Raw genomic sequence first — 22,060 nt, forward strand, 5'->3', positions numbered from 1 at the left:
GGTGCATAGCTTCCCAAGGGGAGGACTTCGAAGGTGAGCGTAGTGATATTCAGCAGTGAGGTGTGGAGCACTATTTCTAGGATGAGCTCACGAACATGATTGTCCTACCTCGTACATCTGTGAAGCCATCCCCACAGTCTATGCTATAAACATATTCATCACCTCCACAAGTTTCCTCCTTCCCTTTTTATTTATTATTATTGTTGTTGTCGTCATTTTGTGTGTGTGATAAAAATACTTCACATAAGGTCCTTCACATTTTAAAGCCTGGATTCCTGAGGAAGGGGGTGCCATCTGAGTGAGTTGAAGTGTGTGGTTAGCCAGTCACTGCTCAGGAGATTTCCTTACACGCCTCACTGCATGTCTTGCACCTTTCCCAGGGGATCTAATGAGAAGGCATGCAGTCAAACTTCACCCTTAGACGTCACTTCCCAATTGTGCCAGAGGCGAGGCACTGGTGTCTTTCTTGGGCATGTGCATAGCTTTCTGTGTAAGCACAGCCTTTTTGATCTTGGAAGTACATGGGAGCTTCTGAAGTTCCCTGTGGTCCTCTAGTTCTCCCGGATCTCCTTTTGAATTTCGGGCTGGGCTCATGTTTACTACAGTTGTAGTCACAGCGTTAGGTGGCTTAGGTGTTGCCAGTAGTTTGTCACTGTTTTGGTAATGCGCCAGGATCAACTGCCACCTGCCACCCTTCCCACAGCCCATCCCCAGCCTAGCTCTGAGTCAGATCTGTTTCCCAGGGTGCTGCATGTCCAGAAAAAAAATACGTGATGGCCCTTGTAACAGAGTGTCAGATCTGCTGGCTGTCTGCAGGGCTGTAGGGGAGAGAGGGACCTTGACCACAGCTGGTGTTAAATGACCTGCTGGGTCACGAGTTTCCTTCCTTTTTCTTGGGTGGATGATGTTTCAGTTTGTTCCGTGGCTCTGGTTAATTCCCCGGGGTCTGACATGGTGCGTTCTCATTGTTTTTTGTACCTGTGTTTTAGAGGGAGCGAGGCATCTTATGCCACCTTTCTGCTGGTGGGTTCTGCAGCGTGCCACCTGCGAGCGTGGCTGTGCACAAAGCAGAATGCAAACTGACACGCACCCGCTGGAGGGTATCAGCAGCTGGTGCGTTTTATGGTTGAGTGGCATATGGCACAGTTTTAAAGTTGCAAAAGTTTCTCTTTATTCATTCGGAGTCGTAAAGCTGCCTCTGATGTTGAAAGGACACGTTGTCGGAGAGTCTGGAATACGGGGTCTGTCAGAACTCCTGGGACATCCTGAGGAATCTCGGGTCTGAGAGCAGTGGAGTAATGTCATGTCACTAGGTTTGGAAGACGAGCAGGAGCTGGGCCTAAGCAGGTCCGAGGGAGCCAAGCTGTGACGCTGTTGTCTGCCTCTGGGATAGGCGCTGCCAGGAGGCCATGAGGAGGCCGTGGGCCCTGTCCACAGCTGCGCAGCACAAGCCCTGCCCCGGCCTTCAGAGAGTGAGCTGGAACTCAGGACTTGCCCTAGAACATAACACTGCCAGTGTTGGCCGATTCCTCACGTGGTAGTGCATGCATGGTTCCAGGTGCTACACACACGGCGGTTACCCAGAGCTGCCATCACAGACCTCCCTCTTCTGATGTGAGACAGACAGGGAGCTTGGGAGAGGATGCAGCATGGGACAGGAAAGGCCACGTGTGGGCCTGACATTTATTCAGTAGGGTGTCCATTGATTACGAGCTACCATGTGATCAGGGAGCTGCAGGGCTGAGAGCTGAGCTCCAGGGTGTTCTGGGGAAGAGCCCTCCAGCTAAGGGGACAACCAATGCAACCCTGAAGGGAGAAGGGGCTGCGATTGTTGCCGAGGGTGTGACAGGGGTGGGGGTGGGGGGAGGAGGCCCCAAAGGGAAGTCAGGAGGGTGCTGTGCCTGTGTGGGGTAGGGCCAGACAGAGAAAACGGGCTGACTCTCCGAGGAGGTGGAAGGTGCTAGAAGGTGTTGAGCACAGGAATATTCATTCTTTCATTCATTCACCAAACTAGCAGCTGCTAGGCCGCGCTCCCGGCGCTGGGGAGAGAATGGTGACCAGACAGAACTTCCTGCTCCTAGGAAGAGGAGACAGAAAAATAAATGAACAGATCAACTCTTGGAAGTGTGAAGGGGAAACACAGACAGGAAGCAGGCCAGGCGGCAGGACTGTGCTTCATGAGGTGGGAACAAGATCGGGTGGGCCGAACGTAAGGAGGCAGCATATCATGGGAGAAGGATGAAAGAGAAGACGTGGGTTGGCCTAGTGTAAGTGTGTCACTGGGCCACGCCAGCTCCCTATCTCCTGCTCCTTCTTGGCCATCATCCCGGGGGCTACCAGGCTTCTGGCTCTGTCACCGCACACGTCTCTGCCTGTTTTTGAATTTGGTTTTAGTGTGGTCATACAGTACAGGCTGCTTTGTGTCTGGCTGGTCCACTCCGCCCTGCGCTGTTGAGATTCACCCTGCTGCCTGTCCCAGGGGACGGTGTTTGAAGCCCCTTTTAGAGGCGCAGTGTGGCTGCTGCATGGAGGGCTGTTGGGGGCTGTTGCATGATCCCCCAGAGCTGGGGCTGCTGGGACCGGTGTGAGGAGGGCTGGCTGAGGAGCCAGTTCCGATGCTTTTCGAGACAGAGCCAACGGCAGCTGCTGGGGACTGGAGGTAGGATGCGAGGGTGAGAGCGGGAGCAGTGGAAGCGAAGTGGGATCTGCGGCCTTCACCTGTGTGAGGCGGGTCAGATTCAGGACGGCGGGGCAGCCGCAGGGGAGCTGCTGGATGTGGGTTTGCACACGTCGAGCATGGTATGTCTATCACATGCAGAAGCAGAGATGTGAGCAGCTCCTGGATTTCTGAGTCTTGCTTTCTGTGGAGAGGTCTGGCTGGAAAGGTGCATGCGGGATTTGTGGCCATTTTGCTGCCATTTAAAGCCAAGTTGTCCAGGGAGAAAAGAGAAAGCGAAGGGCAGCTTTTGCAGTGTCACGCCTGGTACGCATCAGCATTAGGGGACCAGAGTTGAGGAGCCACTCGAGTGAGAGGAGTAAGGAGGACTATGTGTGTCAGATGGGAAGCACTGTGTAAATACTGACAGTGTCATTACCAAAAGCGGTCTCACACCCTGCTCCGCACCCACCCACGGCATCTCTCCAGGGCTGGCAGGCTGTGGGGGGTGCCGGCAGGAGTGGCAGTGCTGCAGATATCATGAGAAAAAGGAATGCCACCGGAGGGGAGGGGCCTGGGAAGGTGCTATAGCTGTTGCTGGCCACTTCGTGGAGAGGAAGCTCAGAGGACTGGGGTGTCCCCATGTCTGTTTGAGGGCAGCCACAGGGGGCTGTCTTGAGAAGGACGGACTTGGGTGCTCAAGTCCTTAGCACGTCGCTGGCACTTCTCTGCAGCATCTGTTTATTCTCAAAGCCTCTGTTTATTCTTTCTCACCGAGACTTTCTCTGTCTTTGTCAGTCTGTGCCACACGGTTGCAAAAGGCACTTTCAAATCAGCCTTTATTATAAAGGAGCTTTAAAGATGAATAACACTACCTGGCATGGGTTGTATCTGTGCCTCCCCAAAATAGACATAGGGAGTCTTAACACCCCGTCTCTCAGAATGTGACCTTCTTTGGAGATAGTATCTTTCAAGAAGTAATTAAGTTAAAATGGGGTCATAAGGGTGGGCCCTAATCCAATATGACAGCTGTCCTTATAAGAAGAGGAGATTGAAACACAGACACACGTAGAGGGACGACCATGTGAGGACACAGGGAGAAGACAGCAGTCCCCGCGCCCAGGACAGACGCCAGGAGAAGCCAGCCCTGCCAGCGCCCTGAGCTCTGCCTTCCGGTCTCCAGGACTGCTGTGTAAGCCCCTCAGGCTTTGTTACTGCAGCGGTAGCAAACTCATACACAGCCTGCCTTTGAAAAACCACTGTCACTACCTTTGACTATGACAGACATTTGCCCCCATTTGTTTCCATGAAGTCAAGGTGGTCCCTGCTGACAAATCTTCTGGTTTTAAATGTGCCAACGTTTGAGTCCCAGTGGGGATGAGAGCAGCCTCTGGCCACACAGGTTGGACATCGACTCCGGTTGATGGAGACAGCTGCAAAACTTCAGAACCCCTTCCTGTGAATGCCATCCACTCCCCCTCAGATTTCTCCGTTCACCCTGGGCCCCCAGGCTGCAGCACGCGTAGCTAAGGCCTTTAAAGCTCTCCTCTTGAGCAAACAGAAGGTAACTTCTATCATTGCCATGGGACCGTACACAGTTGAATTCTTTTTCTAATAAGGGCTGGTTATTTTTCAACGACATCCTTTCCCTTCTCACCTTTAATGAAAAACTTTCTAGAGATTCAAGGTAAAAAACTGATTCCTTGTCAGAGTAAGTTCGGAGTACTTGCTCAGCATTTCCGTTTGCTCTTTTTCTGCCAGTTTTGCTGCACTAGTAAGCGGGGACATCAGGGAAAGCAGCCCCAGAGCTTGGGTCCCAGCGACGGGTGGTGGGTCCTGCCTTCCCAGCCACATTATGGTGGGGCGTCTGGGCCTCGTGGCTCTGCTGGGGTCCTGCAGCCACTGCCAGGACCTGCAGGTGCTGGGAAAGGGAGGAGGCTCATCAGTGGGACAGTCTTGCAACCCCCTCAACCAAATGTTCCCTGGGCCCTGGCAGTGTGGCCTTTGTGGGGGCTCTGGGGGTGCTCAGTAACAGGTAGAAAAAGCATTGTGAAGCAGCACTGGAAGGAGCTGGCCTGCGCACAGACTCACTGGGGGTTTGAATATTTTGTTCCAGAAGTGAACTCAGGGCAGAGGTTAAGCTGGCAAGAGACACTGGCCACTCCATTCTCAGGTTTTTGGGTTTCACATCATATTTCCAGAGCAGAGTCAGGCGACCCTTCAAGAATGTGGAACCAGAGGCTGCTAATTACTCAACTCAAAGTTAGAAGTAATGAAATAAAAAGCTACAAACTGGTAAGACGACTGCTGATTAGGTACTGGCAGCTCACCTCGAGCGCTGTGTGGTTTTCTAGCCAGCACTGAGGACATGTGGGGTAATGTTTTAATGAGCGCATTCCCAGAAACATTATCGAGTCTCCTTACAATTGACATACTTTCTTTGGCTGGGTTCCCAGGCTAATGGACTCATCTTGTAGGTCTTTATCCTGTGCTCCCTTCCAATTTTTTTCCCCTCTAAGTGTTGTATTGCCAGCATCACGGATCTTCTTGATTCGACATGTTGCTGAGCTAAGTGATTGCTCTGGAACGTGTGCCCGACATTTCCAGTTGCGAGTGGGTGTGCTATCTCAGTTCTTGCGCAGCACAGCTCACCGTAAGGTCCCTGCCTGCCCTTCCAGAGGCCCCGACCTGACACACTCACTGTTCCAGGCTGTGGTCTCACCGTGTCCTGACTGCTATTCCTTCTCATGTCCTGGAAATTACACCTTTTCATGAGGACACCAGATCCAAGAATGCCAATCTTTAGTGAATAAAAAAATATCCTCCCTAATTAAAAGGAGATTGCTTTGAAGTTGTCCAAATATGCCAGAGACTGCATCTCATTAAATCACAGCAAGGGTACTGATTCAGATCAACAAGTAGAGATTAATGGATGGGCATTCCAAATAACAAAAGCTTTTTAAGAGAAACACAAGTCAAAAATACCATGGACTTAAATCCATTTACTCACATTAGTAAATTTTTGCGTAATAGTGTATCTGGTCTTAATGGGAACGCTCGTACGTATTTTAATACTAGAGAAAGAACCTGGAAATCAGAACAGATCCATATGCACTTTGCAGATATAAATTCCTCTTATCTTATTGATGCCATAAATCAAGATGTCACATCGGAAGCCCGTGTTGAGAGAAGGGCTGCAGGACACTTTGTTTGGTGCATGGTTTCTCATTATCAGAAGTTGTACATGTTTGTGTGGCGCAAACATAATTGCAGGCCCTGTATGAAACCCTGACTACTTAATAAGTCCATCAGCGTCAACTAGGAGTCTTTTCATCAGGTCATTCGGTAGACACCAGCTGACCCAGCCCTGAATATACAGGACATTGGTACGTGCTGCCCTGGAGACGCCCTATGTTCCAGGTGAAGAGCTAATATCACCACGCCGTGCCAATAAATGTACGAGTCAGCTCAAATCCCAGCATTTCCCAAGGTGATTAAATGTCTGCGTCTTTACTGGCACGCTGTTCAATATCCTGTATCCTGTCCCATGAATCTGTGTCAGATTCCGTGCATGCACTTAGCACTCTGCCTGGCCCAGGGGCTGTCTCCCATGACTGCCCCGTGAAGAATGAAGGGTGTTTAGAGATACACTCCTTTTCTACAGCTCTTGTCTGCCCTGTGAGCCTTGGTTAAGGGCTTAAACGACGTGATGGAATGGGTAGCTATTTTTCAATAAACTTTTGACTTTAAAATAGTTTCAGATTTATAGAAAAGTTGTGAAGATATGCAGTTCCTATGTACCTCATATCCATGTCCCTGAGTGTTGAACCTTACATGGTGGTACATGTGCCATAACAAATGGTCCAATATTGATACGTTATTCTTAACCTAAATCCGTAGTATCCATATTTCCTTAGACTTTACCTAATACCTTTTCCCTTTCCATCTGGGTTGCCACATTGTAGCTAGTCCTTGCCACTAGGGTTTCAGAAGTGTCATTTGGACATGGATCAAACTCTACATTTAATGTATCACATTGCATTGCAACCAGCCACTCTTAAGTGCTTGTTTCATATTAGATGTTCTTTCTTTAAATATGAAAACACTAATATGGAGCTAATAAATCACCACTGTCTGATTGGTGGTGTCAAAGGTTTGAGTTTCTCCCGTAGCTTTACATTGTCTCCCTGTGTGTGTTTTTATAATGAAAAGTCACCCACGTCCGGTGGGGGGAAAGTTACAGCATCATAAATTGGACACTCTTGTTGGACACCTTTCGAGTTTTACCAAAACGAAGGACATATTACTTGCTCTGACTAGTAACCTCATTTTCAGAAGACAATAACTACATCCTGAGGAGTTAGGGCAGACGAGTCTCCTCTCCGAACCCTTCCTGTCTGTAGGTCTCCCCCGTATCCAGTCAGCCAGCGGGAGCTTGGTCAGCAGCAGGTAGACCCAGGTGGGCCTTTGTGTAGAAAGCATGAGTGTGGCCGTATGGGAGATGCTGCTGGGCTCACACCACTTTGGACCAGCTGGCAGCTCAACTAGCTTGGCAGTGATTGCTCAGGAAGGCCATGGGGTTAAGAAGGTGGAGAGAGGTGGTTTGGCCAGCCCCAGTGACGTGCAGAAGATGTGTTCGTCAGGGAGAAAGCAGACGGCATGAGTCCCATTGCGGCACCTGTGATGGTAGCTCCTGAACTGATGCAGTCCTTCCCTAATCGTCCATGTTGCGAGCCTCACCTTGTTGCAACAGGATGGGGACACTTACCCGTCTCTTTGCTGAGGGAGCCTTTCAGCTTCTGAATCTTGGGTGCTCTAGCTTTTTCCCAAGTTCTCTCTGTTCCCTCCTTTAGTCATCTCTGAGTCTCAGATGCTTGTGTCCCCCACTTCCTGTTCTACCTGGGGAGCTGGAATCTCCCCAGAGCCTGTGGGCAGTGGTGAGATGTGCTGATATGGCCCTGAAGGGCCTCCGTGGCTCTTAACACAGCCTGTTTCTATAGGCTTCCTTTACTTACTTACCTATTTATTCATTTGTTTGTTTGTTTGTTTGTTTATTTATTTATTGCTATAACCAACATGAAATTTTAAAAATCTAATCATAAAATTGCTGTTTGTTCAAAAGGACACATGTTGTATGATTTCATTTAGGTGAAATATTCAAAACAGATAAATCTATAGAGATAGAAAGCAGATTAGTGGTTACAGAGCCTGGGGGAGGCGAAGATGAGGGCTGCTAATGGGAACAAGGTTTCTTCGGAGGTGATGAAATATTCCAGAATTACATTGTGGAGATGGTTGTACAGCCTTGTGAATATACTAAAAACCACTAGATTATAGACGTTAAAGTGGTGCATTTTATGGTATGTGAATTATGTTTAAAAATCTGATGCTTGTTCATTATAGAGATGTTTGACGATAAAACAAAAGAAGAAATTTAAATTACCTATATAATTCCAGATATCTAATGGTAACATTTTAATGTGTGCGTGGCAGCTTTTATTTTTGTTTTGTGTTTATTTTTTTCTTTGGGTTTTGTTCTTAACCCTTTTTAGGGTCAGGAGGAAGCCCATTGGAATCTGCTGAAACACTGCGCCCTGTTCTCACTTGTCCTTATTCCCCCAGTTCAAATATGCCCATTGCATTTTGCTTATAACTTTTAGGAGGCTCCGTATTTTGAATGAGGACAATCATTCTGTGCCTGAACTGTAGGCAGTGTGGGAGAATGAGACTAAATTTCAGAGTATCAATGGTGTCCGGTTTCTCAGTTCAGTGCAATACCAGGACCCAGTTTTGTTGCAACTTAAGGTGTCGCTTCTAAGGACTGTGGCGATTGGGCGTCCTGAATTTATTCACATATTTGACTTATGGAGGAAATGCACTGGCCTGCGCCTTTGGATGCTTTCACACCGAAGTCCCAAAGCTGGGGGTGGGGCTTGCTCTGGTATCAGCCTCCTTAACACTTGACCTGTTTTCCCAGGTATGTATGTAGACAATACTCTTTTGCTCAAATACCAAACCATATTTTTGCCTAGGCTAATGCTTGAGGCTGCAAGAAATGAAAAATCAAGTTCCAATATGACCAGCATAACCTATTCAAAGGGAAGTTTAATATCTCCAATGTCAGCAGTGACTTTGCGTGTCTGGGTGGGGCTGACATCTGCTTATGAACCAACAGAAGCATTTGGATCACCTCCAGCTCCTCTCACACAGGAGTGTTCTCATCCATGTTCAACTCCATGGCGTGAAAATACTTAGGCTTCGAATTGAAAGCTGCCTTGGAAGAGCCGGGAATCTTTTCCATGGTGGAATTGGGCTAATGGCGCTTATTTTTCTTCAGGGTGTATATTTATTTGACTGTTTCACACCATTTATCAATTTCTAAGCAGTTAATAATTTTTATGCCTCTTTCAGATGTGTGTATATAGTACAAGTGTGTTTGATTTCCTGTGGTCTCTCTACATTTAAACAGTGCTGAGTGATGGTATGTGTAACATGCCAATTTAAAATTTCAAACCCAAACTGAAGTCTTTAATTCTTTAGCAAAAACCCATTGACTGCCTTGCATAGTGTCTGCTTGTCTCTTCGGCAGCAGCCCGGGATTCTGTCTAGGTTTTAACGCTCGGACTCTCCGCCTCCCGGGCATGCAGCCCATGCTGTCCTCCAGCTGTTTATACAATGTTGAGAGAGATTAAAATATATACAGCGACTAACTCGGGAGAATGGTCTCATTTCCACAGGAGAGCTGTGTGGTTTGGGGGAGTGGTTTTAGACAATAAAGATATCACTTCTGAATGGTGGATCGGGAACGTTTTATGAAAGATGACATGGGAGAGTGGCTTCCGACAGGTGGGCAAGTTTGTACTAGCAGAAATGATAAGAACAAGGAACCTTCCAACACTGGGTGTGAAGAGCCAGAGGGCCATTCAGAAGCAGTCTCCCCTGTGGGCTTTTGGGAGCTGGGCTGAGCGTGAAAGATGCTGCAGGCCCGTGTGTCACCTTGTGCACCCCGTGAGTTAGGCACCAGCGGTGTGGGGAGGATGGGATTAGGTCTGGTGCCCTTCAGTGTAAACCAGCCAGTGTTCACTGAGCTGAACAATTTGACGAATCTTGCCTGCCTGATTCTGCCTGGAAATCACTTGGACGTCATTTATAGAACTTGGCTCTTCTGAGCAAGGCCTCATCATAAGAGGGGTCTGAAATGTCTGAGTTATTTGTTAGTTCTTGTCTCTCATTTAAGAGGGACAAGTGGGGTGACCCAGTATTGAATTATAAACTGTTTTTGGTAGAGTTTTGTAAAAAAATCATGATAAATAAACAGAACACAATTTACCGTCTTAACCATTTTACTTGCACAGCTCAGTGGCATTAAGTATTCGTACTGTTGTGCCACCATCACCACCCTCCATCTCCAGAACTTTTTCATCTCGCAAAACTGAAACTGTGCCCATTAAACCCCAGCTCCCCATTCCCCCAAACCCTGGCAGCCACCATTCTGCTTTCTGTCTCTCTGATTTTTAACTGCTCTAGGTTCCTTATATAAGTGGAATCATACAGTGTTTGTCTGTCTGTGACTGGTTTATTTCACTCTGCATAATGTCCTCAGGGTCCATCCATGTTGTAGCGTGTGTCAGGATTTCCTTCCTCTTTAAGCTGCTTAATGTTTCGTTGTGTGTGTGTCCGATTCATCAATAGGCTTTAGTGCCATAAACCCAAATTTATCCAGGAGACGTGTTGTCAGAACCACCCCTTGACTTCACCATTTCCCATCCCTCATCCCCGGCCCATAGGGAGACCCAGTCAGGACCACGGTCCCAGGTGACCCATCCTTCCCCCAGATTTGGGACTCCTGCCCATCCTTCCCCCAGATTTGGGATGGGGGCCCCTGTGCTCATGCTGTATTCCCAGTTGAGCCAACCAGATCTGTTTTTGCCCTTGGTGTTTATGAGTTTGGGGGTGGGTGCTCCCACTGGTACAGTCTCTGAGGGGTGGGGTTACTGTTGCTGTAAAGACGAGAACTTCTGTCCTTACAGTTGTGGGGAGATCATCCTTGGCCTCTGGCTGCAAGTGGGTCTGGGGCCGAGAGAGAAGTGAGCTGCTTAAGAAATTTTCCAATTCTGAATGTGGGCCTGTATCGGGAGGGAAACCTGCTGCCTGTATACAGAAGTGCTTTGTTTTGCCAGCCAGTGTTTTAACTTCTCACCCTCCCTGAAGGACACTTTCAGTCCCACATTCGCTTCATCTGCTCTGCTGCAAACCGTTTGCAGTTGGTCATGCTTGGGATAAACAAAAGACCAACATTTACTTATAACAAATTCGATGCTACAAAAGCCCTCTAGAAGTTGCCATAAGGACTTCTCCCTCTAGGTTTTCTACAAATAGAGGGCAGTTTTGCTACAACACTGCTGTGTTTGCATGAGAAGCACAGTGAAGGCCCCTGACGTGGAATCTCATTGACATGGATACTGTGTTCTCTTGTCAGGGGAAGCAGAGGTTCCTGATCCAAATGACCCTTTGGGACAAGTGGATGGACACGACAACCCTATCCCAACTCTGAAAGGTAAACTGAAGTGTGCTTTAATGCAAGTCTTGGGCAGTGTTTCCAGAGTGCCATGTAGAGAGGCTTGCAGTGTCTGCCATTCCTCCTCAAGGCCTGGCCTGTGGCACTGATGGCTGGGTACCCTGGGGTCCTGCCCCACTGCTGGGCGTGGTGACATGCCTGCCTCCATAGCTGTCTCAATGCACTGGTGAGGGTGGTGAGGGCTGGGTAGGTACATGGCCACTGGAGGGAGGGAAGGCCTTGGGGCTGGTGGGTGCTCTGTGGCCTGAGTACAGCCTTAGGAGCTGCACTCCTGGCTTGCGCACTAAGCCTCCTACTGATAAATGGCCACCATTCGAGGTTATTCTCTCGATGTGATTGTCCAGAGTGGGTGGGCGTCTCCTCTGGGCAGGTGGCTCTTCTGCACAGGGTCACCAAGGAGCAGGTTATTTCTCTTGATGCAGTCTTTCCCAGAGGTTTCAGTGGCACTGCTCACGTGGCATGTTCTGTAGGCATCTTAGATTTGTAGGGTCAATAGAACCCATTTCTTGTAATGCAGCCTAGTGGCACGGAAGTGGCTCTTTTCTTGCTTTATCCACTGTCACCATATTGCCTTAGATCAGTGGCTCATCAGCTCAGGCTACCATAACAAAATACCACAAACTGGGTGGCTCAGTCAACAGGAATTTATTTTTCACAGTTGTGGGAGCTGGAAGCCCCAGATCAGGGTGCTGCATGCTCAGTCCTGCTGAGAGCTCTTTTCATGGCTTGCAGATGGTACTATGAGCTCACGTTGCAAAGACAGGGCTCTGGTCTCTTCCTCTTCCTATGAGGGCACTACTCCCATCATGGGGGCCCCACTCTCATGACCCCATCTAACCCTAACCACCTCCCAGAGGCCTCACCTCCAAACACCATCCCATTGGAGATTAGGTCTTCAACATCCGAATTTTGAGGGGCACACAATTCAGTCCATACCAGTTACCTCCCAGAACAGCCACATTATTTCTGCTTAACTTTGTTTTTGTTTAGCATGATTTAAAGCCCAGAAATCCATAATAGTTTCATAGTCTCCAGCACATTGAGGGTCCCTGTGTCCCCTCAGGACCTGTGTCTAAGGTAGGATCTCCTGGGGATTCAGCAGCGATGACTCAAGTCTACCAGTCTCAGCCAAGGTATCCAGAATGTCCCCTTTGTCCTGAAAGGGCTTCTTGGGGTCACTCTGAGCACACCGTTTGCGTAGAGGTCAGTTGTTTAAATCGAGGGTGGGTGGAGGTTCCTTGACCAGGATTTGCCCGTTTTTGCATCAGACGTAGTAAACACACAAATTGGTTCCCTCGTGTGACCTGACTTCACTTTAAGTTGCTTAGGGGAGGGCTTCTATCAGAACAGAGATGTGCCCCGCCCCCCCCCTCCCCCACCATGGGAGCAAAGACCTGTGTTTTGGAAGCCTGTGACACTGGGCCTCGGCAAGTGTTTCTTAGGGAGAAAGACAGTTTTTGATGGTTACAAATCACTTCTCACAAATCTGACTTGGCCTGCAGTTCAGACATTTACTGACCGCTCCTCTGTGCCAGGCTCTGTGTCAGGACTGAGCACGCTGACGGTCAACACAGGTGTGGTGTCTGCCTCGCAGGTTGGTGTCACAGGGGAAAACTGTCAAGTGATACAATGAGGAGTTGTGGTGAGGAACCTAGGGCAGAGATGAGGGCATGGTGAGCTGGAAGGAAAGGAGGGTGCATCGGCGTTTGGGGACAGCATGTTGCACTGAGATCTGAAAAGGTTGACATTCACTCAGAGATGGTGGGCGGGGGTGTGTCCCAGGCCAAGGCCCGGCTGTGTAGAAGGCTGAGGCAAGGAGGACTGGTGCCTTGGGACAGCTGAGAGAAGGCGGGGGCTTGTGGGCTGGGTGACCGAGGTCCAAGAGGCCTGCAGGGGCTAGCCTGTGGGCCGTACTGTGGCCCGTTGTCGTGCGTTGGTCTTTAAATTTAAATCAGTTAAAATTAAATAAAATCAAGAATCCAGTTACTTGGTCCTACTAGCTACATTTCAAGTGCTCAACAGCCACTTGAACTGTGGCTGGAGGCCACTGTGATGGGCAGCACACATCTAGAACATTCCACCATCACAGAACAGCCAGCCCTGGGTGGAGCATGCAGTTTTGAGATGGCAGGAGAAAGTTCTATTTCATCCCAAGTGACTCCCTTCGCCTGGCCCCCAGAAGGACTCTGGCCTGGGATTGGTGTGACCTGAGTCACACGCTGTGTAGGTCACCCTGGAGGACTAGAGGATAATGGGGCCATGGAGGGGCAGTTATGAGGGCAGTGGACAAACCACAGTGACAGTCTAAAAGCCAACCTGTGGTCATTCTCTAGACTCTCACTCTCCCTTGGGAGAGCATGCTGCCCCCACGTAGAGAGTGTGGGGCCTCCTTGTGGGCGGGGCTGGGGGGTTGCAGGGAGGGAGGAGCCGCGAGGGGTGGCAGCTGCTCTAACCTGGGTGTTCACAGCTGCTGTCAGGGAAGCAGTCAGCTGCAGGATTCAGGGTCCACTTGGACGGAAGAGCATTTGCTGAACAAGGGGCAGACATGCCCATGGGCTGAACATTCATAGAAAGGTGTATTCCCACATAGCCACAAGCTGCGAACATTGATGAGTCTTGTTCAGAGTCGCAGGGGAGATTCTCGGACCTCCTTTTTGATATTTGAGCAGTGCTCTGTAAGGTCCCTGGCTTGGTTGGGATTCCATTGCCTCCTGACTTTGTTAATTCACAGGTGACTGAGCTAAAGCCATGCGAGATTCAGTGCCTATGCAGTGCTGAGCGGGGGTTTCAGGAAGTTTGCAGGCTTGCCTTGGACTTCTCTAAGGCACACCACTGCTCAGGTGGCTGTGTGTGTGTGTGTCTGTGTCTGTGTGTGCACACACGCTTGGAAAAGGGCAGTCCACCAGCTCCTCAAATAACGTTGTTTGGTTCGGCATCATTTCGTTATCACTTTGATGAGATTCCGTAGGAACTTAAGTCTGGTTTATGTCAGTTAGCTTACAACAAAATTGGTGTTGTTACACATCGTTTCACTTAAAGTTACAGAACGCATCGAAGACGTTAGGTAAGGGCTTACTGTGGGAAAGGAAGCAGAGAGCCCAGCAGACTGGCCTCTCCCACTGGGGCAGCATGGGACGGTGCAGTGTGGTGAGTGAGTGCCGCAGTCTGTGCTGGGTTTGACCAGAAAACGACCTGGACTGGATGGCTGCTCCACCCTCCCATAAGGGAGATGAAAGGGCCTAGGGGATAACCCTCACCCAGGAGCAGTGGCTGCACGCTGATGCCACTTGTTGTCACGATTGTCGTCCGCATGCCCATCAGTTTCTAGGTATGGGTAACTCAGGAGCCCATTGATGATAGGAGTCTAGTGAGCGGCTCCCAGGGAGTCTCAGCAACCCAGTTCTCTGGTCCTGCAGCGCGATTTACTCCCTTTTGGGTATGGCTCTTGCACAAAAGGGGTCTCCCTCCACCCTTCCTTCCTGCTCCCTCTGCCTCCTCCTCACATCCTCAGTGATGCAGGAATTGGCCTGGCAGTGCCAGACTCATTGGTCCATGCACCTTTGTTGTTTAAAGAGCTGCTGAAAGTGTCACTGCCTGGCCACATTTGGTTTAAATCATATATAAAATGTAGTAATAGCTGAATGGACTGTATGAGCTATTTCTTTCATCCAAGTACCATTTATGATGCCCACACATCTGTAAAGTTACAGGCAGTTGAAAAATGGCTGGTGAGCCAGACCATCAGTGATATAACTGCTCTGCCTGAGCAAAATGAGATCTGAGAACTAGTTAAAAGCATAAAGGCATTTGCGTTCAGAGGCACTGCGCCAGTATTGAGCACTATATACATGATTGGTATTGACACAGAGACACCAGAGCAAAAAGCCTACCTAGAAGAGCAAATGAATGCAAAAGACACTGATTTAGAGCTGCGAAGGTTGCCTGAAATTTCCATATGCCAAAGTACTGCCATTGTTAGGACTAAAGATGGTCTCAGGACTCCAGTGACTGTGTTGTGTTAGCATGGGAGGGGGTATTCAACAGGGATTTTGTGCTCCTTGCTGTGTTAGACACACAATGATGATGATGATGATTACAAAAGTGTACATTTGACCTAGAAACCATTTGCTCTTTTGCTCCAAGATCATACTTTATTTTTTAAAAGATTTTTATTAAAATAGAGCTAACTGGGGCGGCTGCATGGCTCAGTTGGTTAGAGCGTGAGCTCTCAACAAGGTTGCTGGTTCAATCCCCGCATGGGATGATGGGCTGCGCCCCCTGCAACTAAAGATTGAAAACGGCGACTGGACTTGGAGCTGAGCTGCGCCCTCCACAACTAGATTGAAGGACAATGACAAGGAGCTGATGGGCGCTGGAGAAACACACTGTTCCCCAATATTGCCCAATAAAGTTTTTTAAAAATATAGCTAACATACAATATTATATTAGTTTCAAGTGTATAGCATAGTTATTCAACATTTATGTACCTAAAGAAGTGATGACCACGATAAGTCCAGCAACCATGTGACACTGTACCTCGCTATCACAATACTATTGATACCCCCATTTAAATTTTTCAATTAGAGTTGACGTTCAGTATTATTTTATATTAGTTTGAGGTGTGCAGTGTAGTGGTTAGACATTTATATAACTTAAGAAGTGATGCCCTGACTGGTACCCACCTGGCACTAGACACAGTTACTACCATGTTATTGGTTATATTCCCTGTACTTTACATCCCCATGACTATTTTGTAACTACCAATTTGTACTTCTTAATCCCCTCCCCTTTTCCACCCTGCCCCCAACCCCCCTCCCATCTGTCACCCCAGTAGATCTAGTACCCATCTGACATCCTACATAGTTATTGCAATATTATTGACTATATTCCTTATGCTGTACTCTACATCCCCATGACTACTGCGTAACAACCAATTTGTACTTCTTGATCCCGTTCCATTTTCACTTACCCCCAACTTCCTTCCCATCTGGCAAACAAAATGTCCTCAGTATCTATGAGTTTGTTTCTGTTTTGTTTGATTATTTATTTTGTTCTTTAGATTCCACTTACAAGTGAAATCATATGACACTTGTCTTCCTCTGTCTGATTTATTACACTCAGCACAATACCCTCTAGGTCCATCCATGTTCTCACAGATGGCAAGATTTAGTTCCTTTTTATGGCTGAGTAATATTCCATTGTACATATGTACCACCTCTTCTTTATCCATTCATACATTCAGGGACACCCAGGCTGCCTTCATATCTTGGCTTATGTAAATAATGCTGCAATGAACATATGGATGAGCACGTCCCCTTGACATAGCATTTTGGGTTTCTTTGGATAAATACCCAGAAGTAGGATTACTACTACTTTGTCTCTTGTTATAGTCTTTATTTTAAAGTTTATTTTGTCTGGTGTAAGTATTGCTACCCCAGCTTTTTTGTTTGTTTGTTTGTGTCCATTTTCATGAAATATGTTTTTCCATCCCTTTACTTTCAGTCTGGGTGTGCCTTTAGATCTGAAGTGAGTCTCTTGTAGGCAGCATATGTAAGGGTCTTGTTTTCTTATCCATTCAGCCCCTCTATCTTTTGATTGTACATTTAGTCCATATACATTGAAAGTAATTGCTGATTGGGATGTCGTTATTGCCATTTATTATTCATATATATATTCATCTTAAAGAAGTTCCTTTAAGGTTCCTTGTAATACTGGTGACCAACTTTTGTAACTTTTTCTTGTCTGGGAAGCTTGAATTTGTCCTTCGATTCTAAATGATAGCTTTGCTGGGTAAAGTAATCTTGGTTGTAGGTCCTGGCTTTTCATCACTGAATATTTCCTGCCAATCCCTTCTGGCCTGCAAAGTTTCTGTTGAGAAATCGGCAGATTTATGGGAGCTCCCTTGTAGGTAACTAACTGCTTTTCTCTTGCTGCTTTTAAGATTCTCTCGTTGACTTTAACCTTTGGCATTTTAATTATGATGTATTTTGGTGTTGGCCTCTTTGGATTCAGTTGTTTGGGACTCTCTGTGCTTTCTGAGGTTGTATATCTATTTCCTTCACCAGATTAGGGAAGTTTTCAGTCATTATTTCTTCAAATAGATTTTCAGTTCCTTGCTCTCTCTTTTTCTCTTTCTGGTACTCCTAAAATGAGAATGTTGGCATGCTTGATGTTGTCCCAGAGGCCCCTTAAACTGTCCTCAATGTTTTGGATTCTTTTTTCTTTTTGCTGTTCTGATTGGGTTTTTATCTGTTACCTTATCTTCCAAATTGCTTTATCTAATCTACTGTTGAAGCCCTCTAATGTATTCTTCATTTCTGTTATTGTAGCCTTTATTTCTGACTGGTTCTTTTTCATGTTCTCTATCTCCTTTTTTATGTTCCCTATCTCTTTGTTGACATTCTCCCTGAGGTCACTGAGTATCCTTATAACCAGTGTCTGGAACTCTGTGTCTGGTAACATGCTTGTGTCCATTTTGTTTAGTTCTTTTTCTGGAGCTTTGTTCTGTTTCTTTATTTAGGACCTGTTTCTTTGTCTCCCCCTTTTGGCTGCCTCCCTGTGTTTGTTTCTATGTAGTAGGTAGGGCTGCTATGTCTCCCAGTCTTGGAAGAATGGCCTCATGTAGTAGGTGTGCTGTGGGGCCCATGGTGCAGCCTTCCTGGTCACGTGTGCCGTGCACTCCAGGTGTGTCCCTTGTGTGGGCTGTGTGTGCCCTCCTCTTGTAGCTGAGCTTTGGTTGCTGTTTGCACATCAATGGGAGGGACTGACCTTCAGGCTCATTGGTTGTTGAGGACTGGCTGTGACTACAGTGAAGAGCTGTGGTGCAGGGCCTGACCTACAGAGCAGGATCTGCCTCGGCAGGACTCTGGCGCCTGCCCAGTGCACCCCTTGTGTGTGTCGTCCTTGGATCCTCCAGCTAGTTTGTGCCCAGGGGCACCAATCCCAGGACCACTTTCATTGGGATCTCCTGCAAGTCAAGTTCAGCCACCCAGGGTCACTCGTCTGGAGCCACAAAAAAATCCACAGATGGCTTCTGCTAGTGCCATGCTTGGAAGTGCCTCGAGGGGCCAAGCTGTGAACCAAGGCTGGCTGCCGCTTGTGCCAGGCTTGGGGCTGCTTATTCGGAGGTACAGGACACAGTCACACCAGATGCTGCTTCCCTGGGTTCCATGAACCTTTGAGAGAACCTAGGAGAATGCAGCTTGAGCCAAGGAAGGCGGTTTGTATGACAAAGCCACTGAAAGCTGCCTGGGTGTGCCTGAAAGTTGGGTGGGGCGTGGTCTGGAATCACCAGGGCCTGGTGAACACGGGTACCAGGTATTAGAACATGGGTACTAATGGTATTAGCCAGCTTGAATGAGACTCAGATACAGCACTGCCTGTGTCTGCAGGCCATAAACGGGGAGGGCTCAACATAGACTCTACCAACTCCTCCATCCAGGAGAAAGCTGGGAGTGATTATCCCAAGCCAGAGAAGTCAGTTCCCCACCACATGACCCTGCTGCCTCTCTAGCTGCTGCCCCAGCGCTGGAGCTCAGAGCCAGTGATTCCGTCGGTGAGTAAGTCCGTGTGCAGTCCCTTTAAGAGGAGTGCCTGGGAGTGCAGCCACCCTGTGCCTCACTCAGCCACAATCTCTGCTGGTTTTCATAACCAGAAATTGTGGGGACCTCTCTCCCCAGCACTGATACCCTGAGCTGGGGTGAGTCTGGGACCTCTTGCTCTTCTGGAAGGTGGGGGGGACCTCCACAGCCTAGATATCTCTCCCAATTTTTAATGGTCCCACATAGGTGTGGGACAGCTCTTTCCACATCTCTGCCCCTCCTGCCTGTCTTAACATGGCTTCTTCTGCATGTCCTTAGTTATAGGACTTTAGCTCTGAAAGATTTTAGGTGATTCTCAATGATGGTTGTTTTGTAGTTCACTTGTAATTTTGGTGTGTGTGTGTGTGTGTGTGTGTGTGTGTGTGTGTGTGTGTGTGGCCCTGAGAGGATGCAAGCACAGCGTTTACCTCCTGTGTCATCTGCACCGGAACCTCCAAGATCATACCTTAAACGTACCTGTCGCACGTCTCAGGTTGTGCAATGTCTGTGGGAAGTGGATAACTTCTGCAAGGCCTGTGGGCAGGTACTGGTCACGCCTGCCCTGCAGACCCCACAGCAGTCCCACCATGCTGCGTGTCCTGCCTAAGGAGAGCTGCTCACCAGCCTCGCTGAAAGAGGAGGAGAGTTCCCGCTTTCATTGAAGTTATAGGTGATCTCAAACGCGTTCCAAATTACAGGGCAGGAACTGGTGCCTGCTCACTAGGCTGTCCCCTGCTCTGCAGCATGCTGTGTGGTGGAGCTGAACTACGATTTCCTTGGATGGAGGAAACAGCCATCAGCAGAGGTCACTGTGTTGGCATAGAAATGAAGCCTGCGTTCTCCATTTACTGAGTGTCGGTTCCTGATTCACGTAGTGTTTGTGGACCGATTAGTATATATGTTGGATGCATTTCTGGTTTATTGTGGAACTCTGTGTGTGTGTGTGTGTGAGAGAGAGAGAGAGAGAGAGAGAGGGAGGGAGGGAGGGAGGGAGGGAGAGAGAGAGAGAGAGAGAGAGAGAGAGGAGAGAGAGAGAGAGAGATTGTTTCCTGGAGTTTAGAGTGAGGGTGTCCAGCTGATGGGGTAAAATTGAAAACAGCACCCCAATTGCAGACACAGCACTAAGTCTGTGACTGGGAACATGGGCCCAGGCTGAGCTGCAGGGCTGGGACCCTGCACCTCCTCACTGAGTGTCCCCTGGCCCATCACTGAAACCTGGGAGAGTGTGCAGAAGGCCTGAAACATTTCCCATGTCCCTGTGGACAGAGCTCTCATAGGTTCCAGGCTCGGAGACTGTGCCTCTCCTGAGGTGAAGGCCATTTGTTGGGCACCCCGACCTCCTGCCAACTGCAAATTTGCAATGCCCATTGGGCTCTCTGGGGTGTGGACAAACTCAATAGTGCTGGGACAAAACCAACACACAGATAAGAGGCTTTAAAGCGTGCACAGTTGTGTTGTCCAGGGCTGAGATTGGGGAGAAGGGCCATGGACGTGTGCATGTGAGCCCACCTGGGGAGAGCAGGGATACACCGAGCTGACTTCTTGCTCCTTCTTCCCAGGGCCCCCTAACCCTCCTCCCTCTCCCCGGTAGTTTCTGCTACCAGTGCTGCAGCTGGCATGGAGTTACAGAAGCTGGCAGCAACTGTCATCTGGCTGGTCTCGTCGATTGCTCTCGTCCCCACTGAAGTGACAAGAGGGCAGTGATTCTTCTTCCTCAACTTGTTGGGTTTAAATACTGTACTGTAACAGGCTGATTCATGTGTGCTTGTCTTATGGCTGTCCCTGAGGGTGTGTGGGTGTGTGTGTGTGTGTGTGTGTGTGTGTGTGTACACACGCATGCACACCTCCACCTCTGTGTATCTACGCGTGTGTGTTCATGTCCCTGTCCCTCTGTGAGGATGTTAGTGTCACCCTGTGTGTAGGTCTTGCTTTGTCGAGCTGTCTCCTTCCTTCTTTGTCCCACTGTTCTTCCTCAGTCCCTCTGGCCCTCTGCACCAGCTTCTGAGGGCTGTCATAACAACGCACCACAGGCTAGGCGCCTTAAACAATAGGAACGTATGCTCTCACAGTTCTGGAGGCTGGAAGTCTCAAATCCAGGGGTCGGAAAGGTTGGTTCCCCCTGGAAGCTCTGAGGAAGAAAGTGTCCTGTGCCTTTCTCCTTCCATTGCTGGCAGTCCCTAAAGTTCCCTGGCTTGTGGCAGCATCACGCCACTCTCTGCTTCTGTTGTCACATGACCTTCTCTGTGTGTCTGTGTCCAAGTGTTCTTCTTATAAGGATTGGAGTAAGCCCCCCCCACCATATGACCTTATCTTAACTTCATGGCATCAGCAGTGACCCTATTTCCAAATAAGGTCCTCTTCACAGGTTGCAGGGATCAGATCCCAGCATACCTCACAGAGGGACACAGTTTACTGCTCTGTACTCTTCTCCAAATGTGCACTCTTAGGCACTTTTCTCCACCTCTCTACCTCTCAGGTTCTTTCATTTCGTTTTCTCTTGTTTTCCTCATTTTCTCTGCTTCCCATTCTAATCTCACACCCTCTTCTCCTGCCTTTATTGCTCTCCTGCTGAGCAACCCCCCTCCCCCAATTTTATACGACTGGTCCTGTGCAGACTACTAGACAGCTCCGCGGGAGAGTCTGAGGGGGATTGCCCCACTGCCATTGCCCCCGTCTGATTTATTGCCTATAAATACTTCCCCCGAGAAGCGCAGCTTTGTGTCCTCTCTGCGGCTCTCAGGACCTCCTAGTTACCTGCCCTTCTAGGCAGGTGGTCTGTTCTGTTTCCCACCAATTGAAGCCCTGTGACCCTGTGACCCCTCATAGATAAGGCTTCCTTATCTCCCTCCCAGACCTGTCAGTGTGGCCTGGTCAACAAACAAACCCTCAAACACCTAAGTAATCTGACCAAGTTGGTGAACATGTGCACTGTCGATAGGGATAAAAAAAAATCACTCAGCATTGATCCGACTGTGAGGCAGGAATGGTGTCCCAATCACAGGTCCTCCGGTTCTGGCTGCCACTGGTGTCTTCATGCTTGGACTCAGCTCCACCATCCAGAGCTGGAGGTGAGCAGAGAGCTGGCCTGGGTGGCAGGGAGATGGAATCCATCAGTCAGTTGTTAAAGTTACTCTGCTGTGAGGAAGGGGAACCTTCTGGGGCAATTCAAAGGGGACACTGTGTTCTCTTGTCTGACACTGTGCAGTGCTGACTGCATCCAGGGAGCTGAGTTCTCTGTCACCAGGT

General features: G+C 48.7%; 1 protein-coding gene across 1 annotated transcript in view; it reads left to right on the forward strand.

Moving 5' to 3' along the window:
• ROR2 (receptor tyrosine kinase like orphan receptor 2) overlaps window positions 1-22,060 on the forward strand; it is a 226,531-nt gene that overhangs the window by 155,552 nt on the left and 48,919 nt on the right. The window contains exon 2 of the mRNA XM_081066665.1: window positions 11,136-11,213. Coding sequence (XP_080922791.1) covers window positions 11,136-11,213 — 78 coding nt within the window. The remainder of the gene's footprint in view (window positions 1-11,135; window positions 11,214-22,060) is intronic.

This window comes from Rhinolophus hipposideros (genome assembly GCF_964194185.1).
Source record: "Rhinolophus hipposideros genome assembly, chromosome: 11".
Classification (NCBI taxonomy): Eukaryota; Metazoa; Chordata; class Mammalia; order Chiroptera; family Rhinolophidae; genus Rhinolophus; species Rhinolophus hipposideros.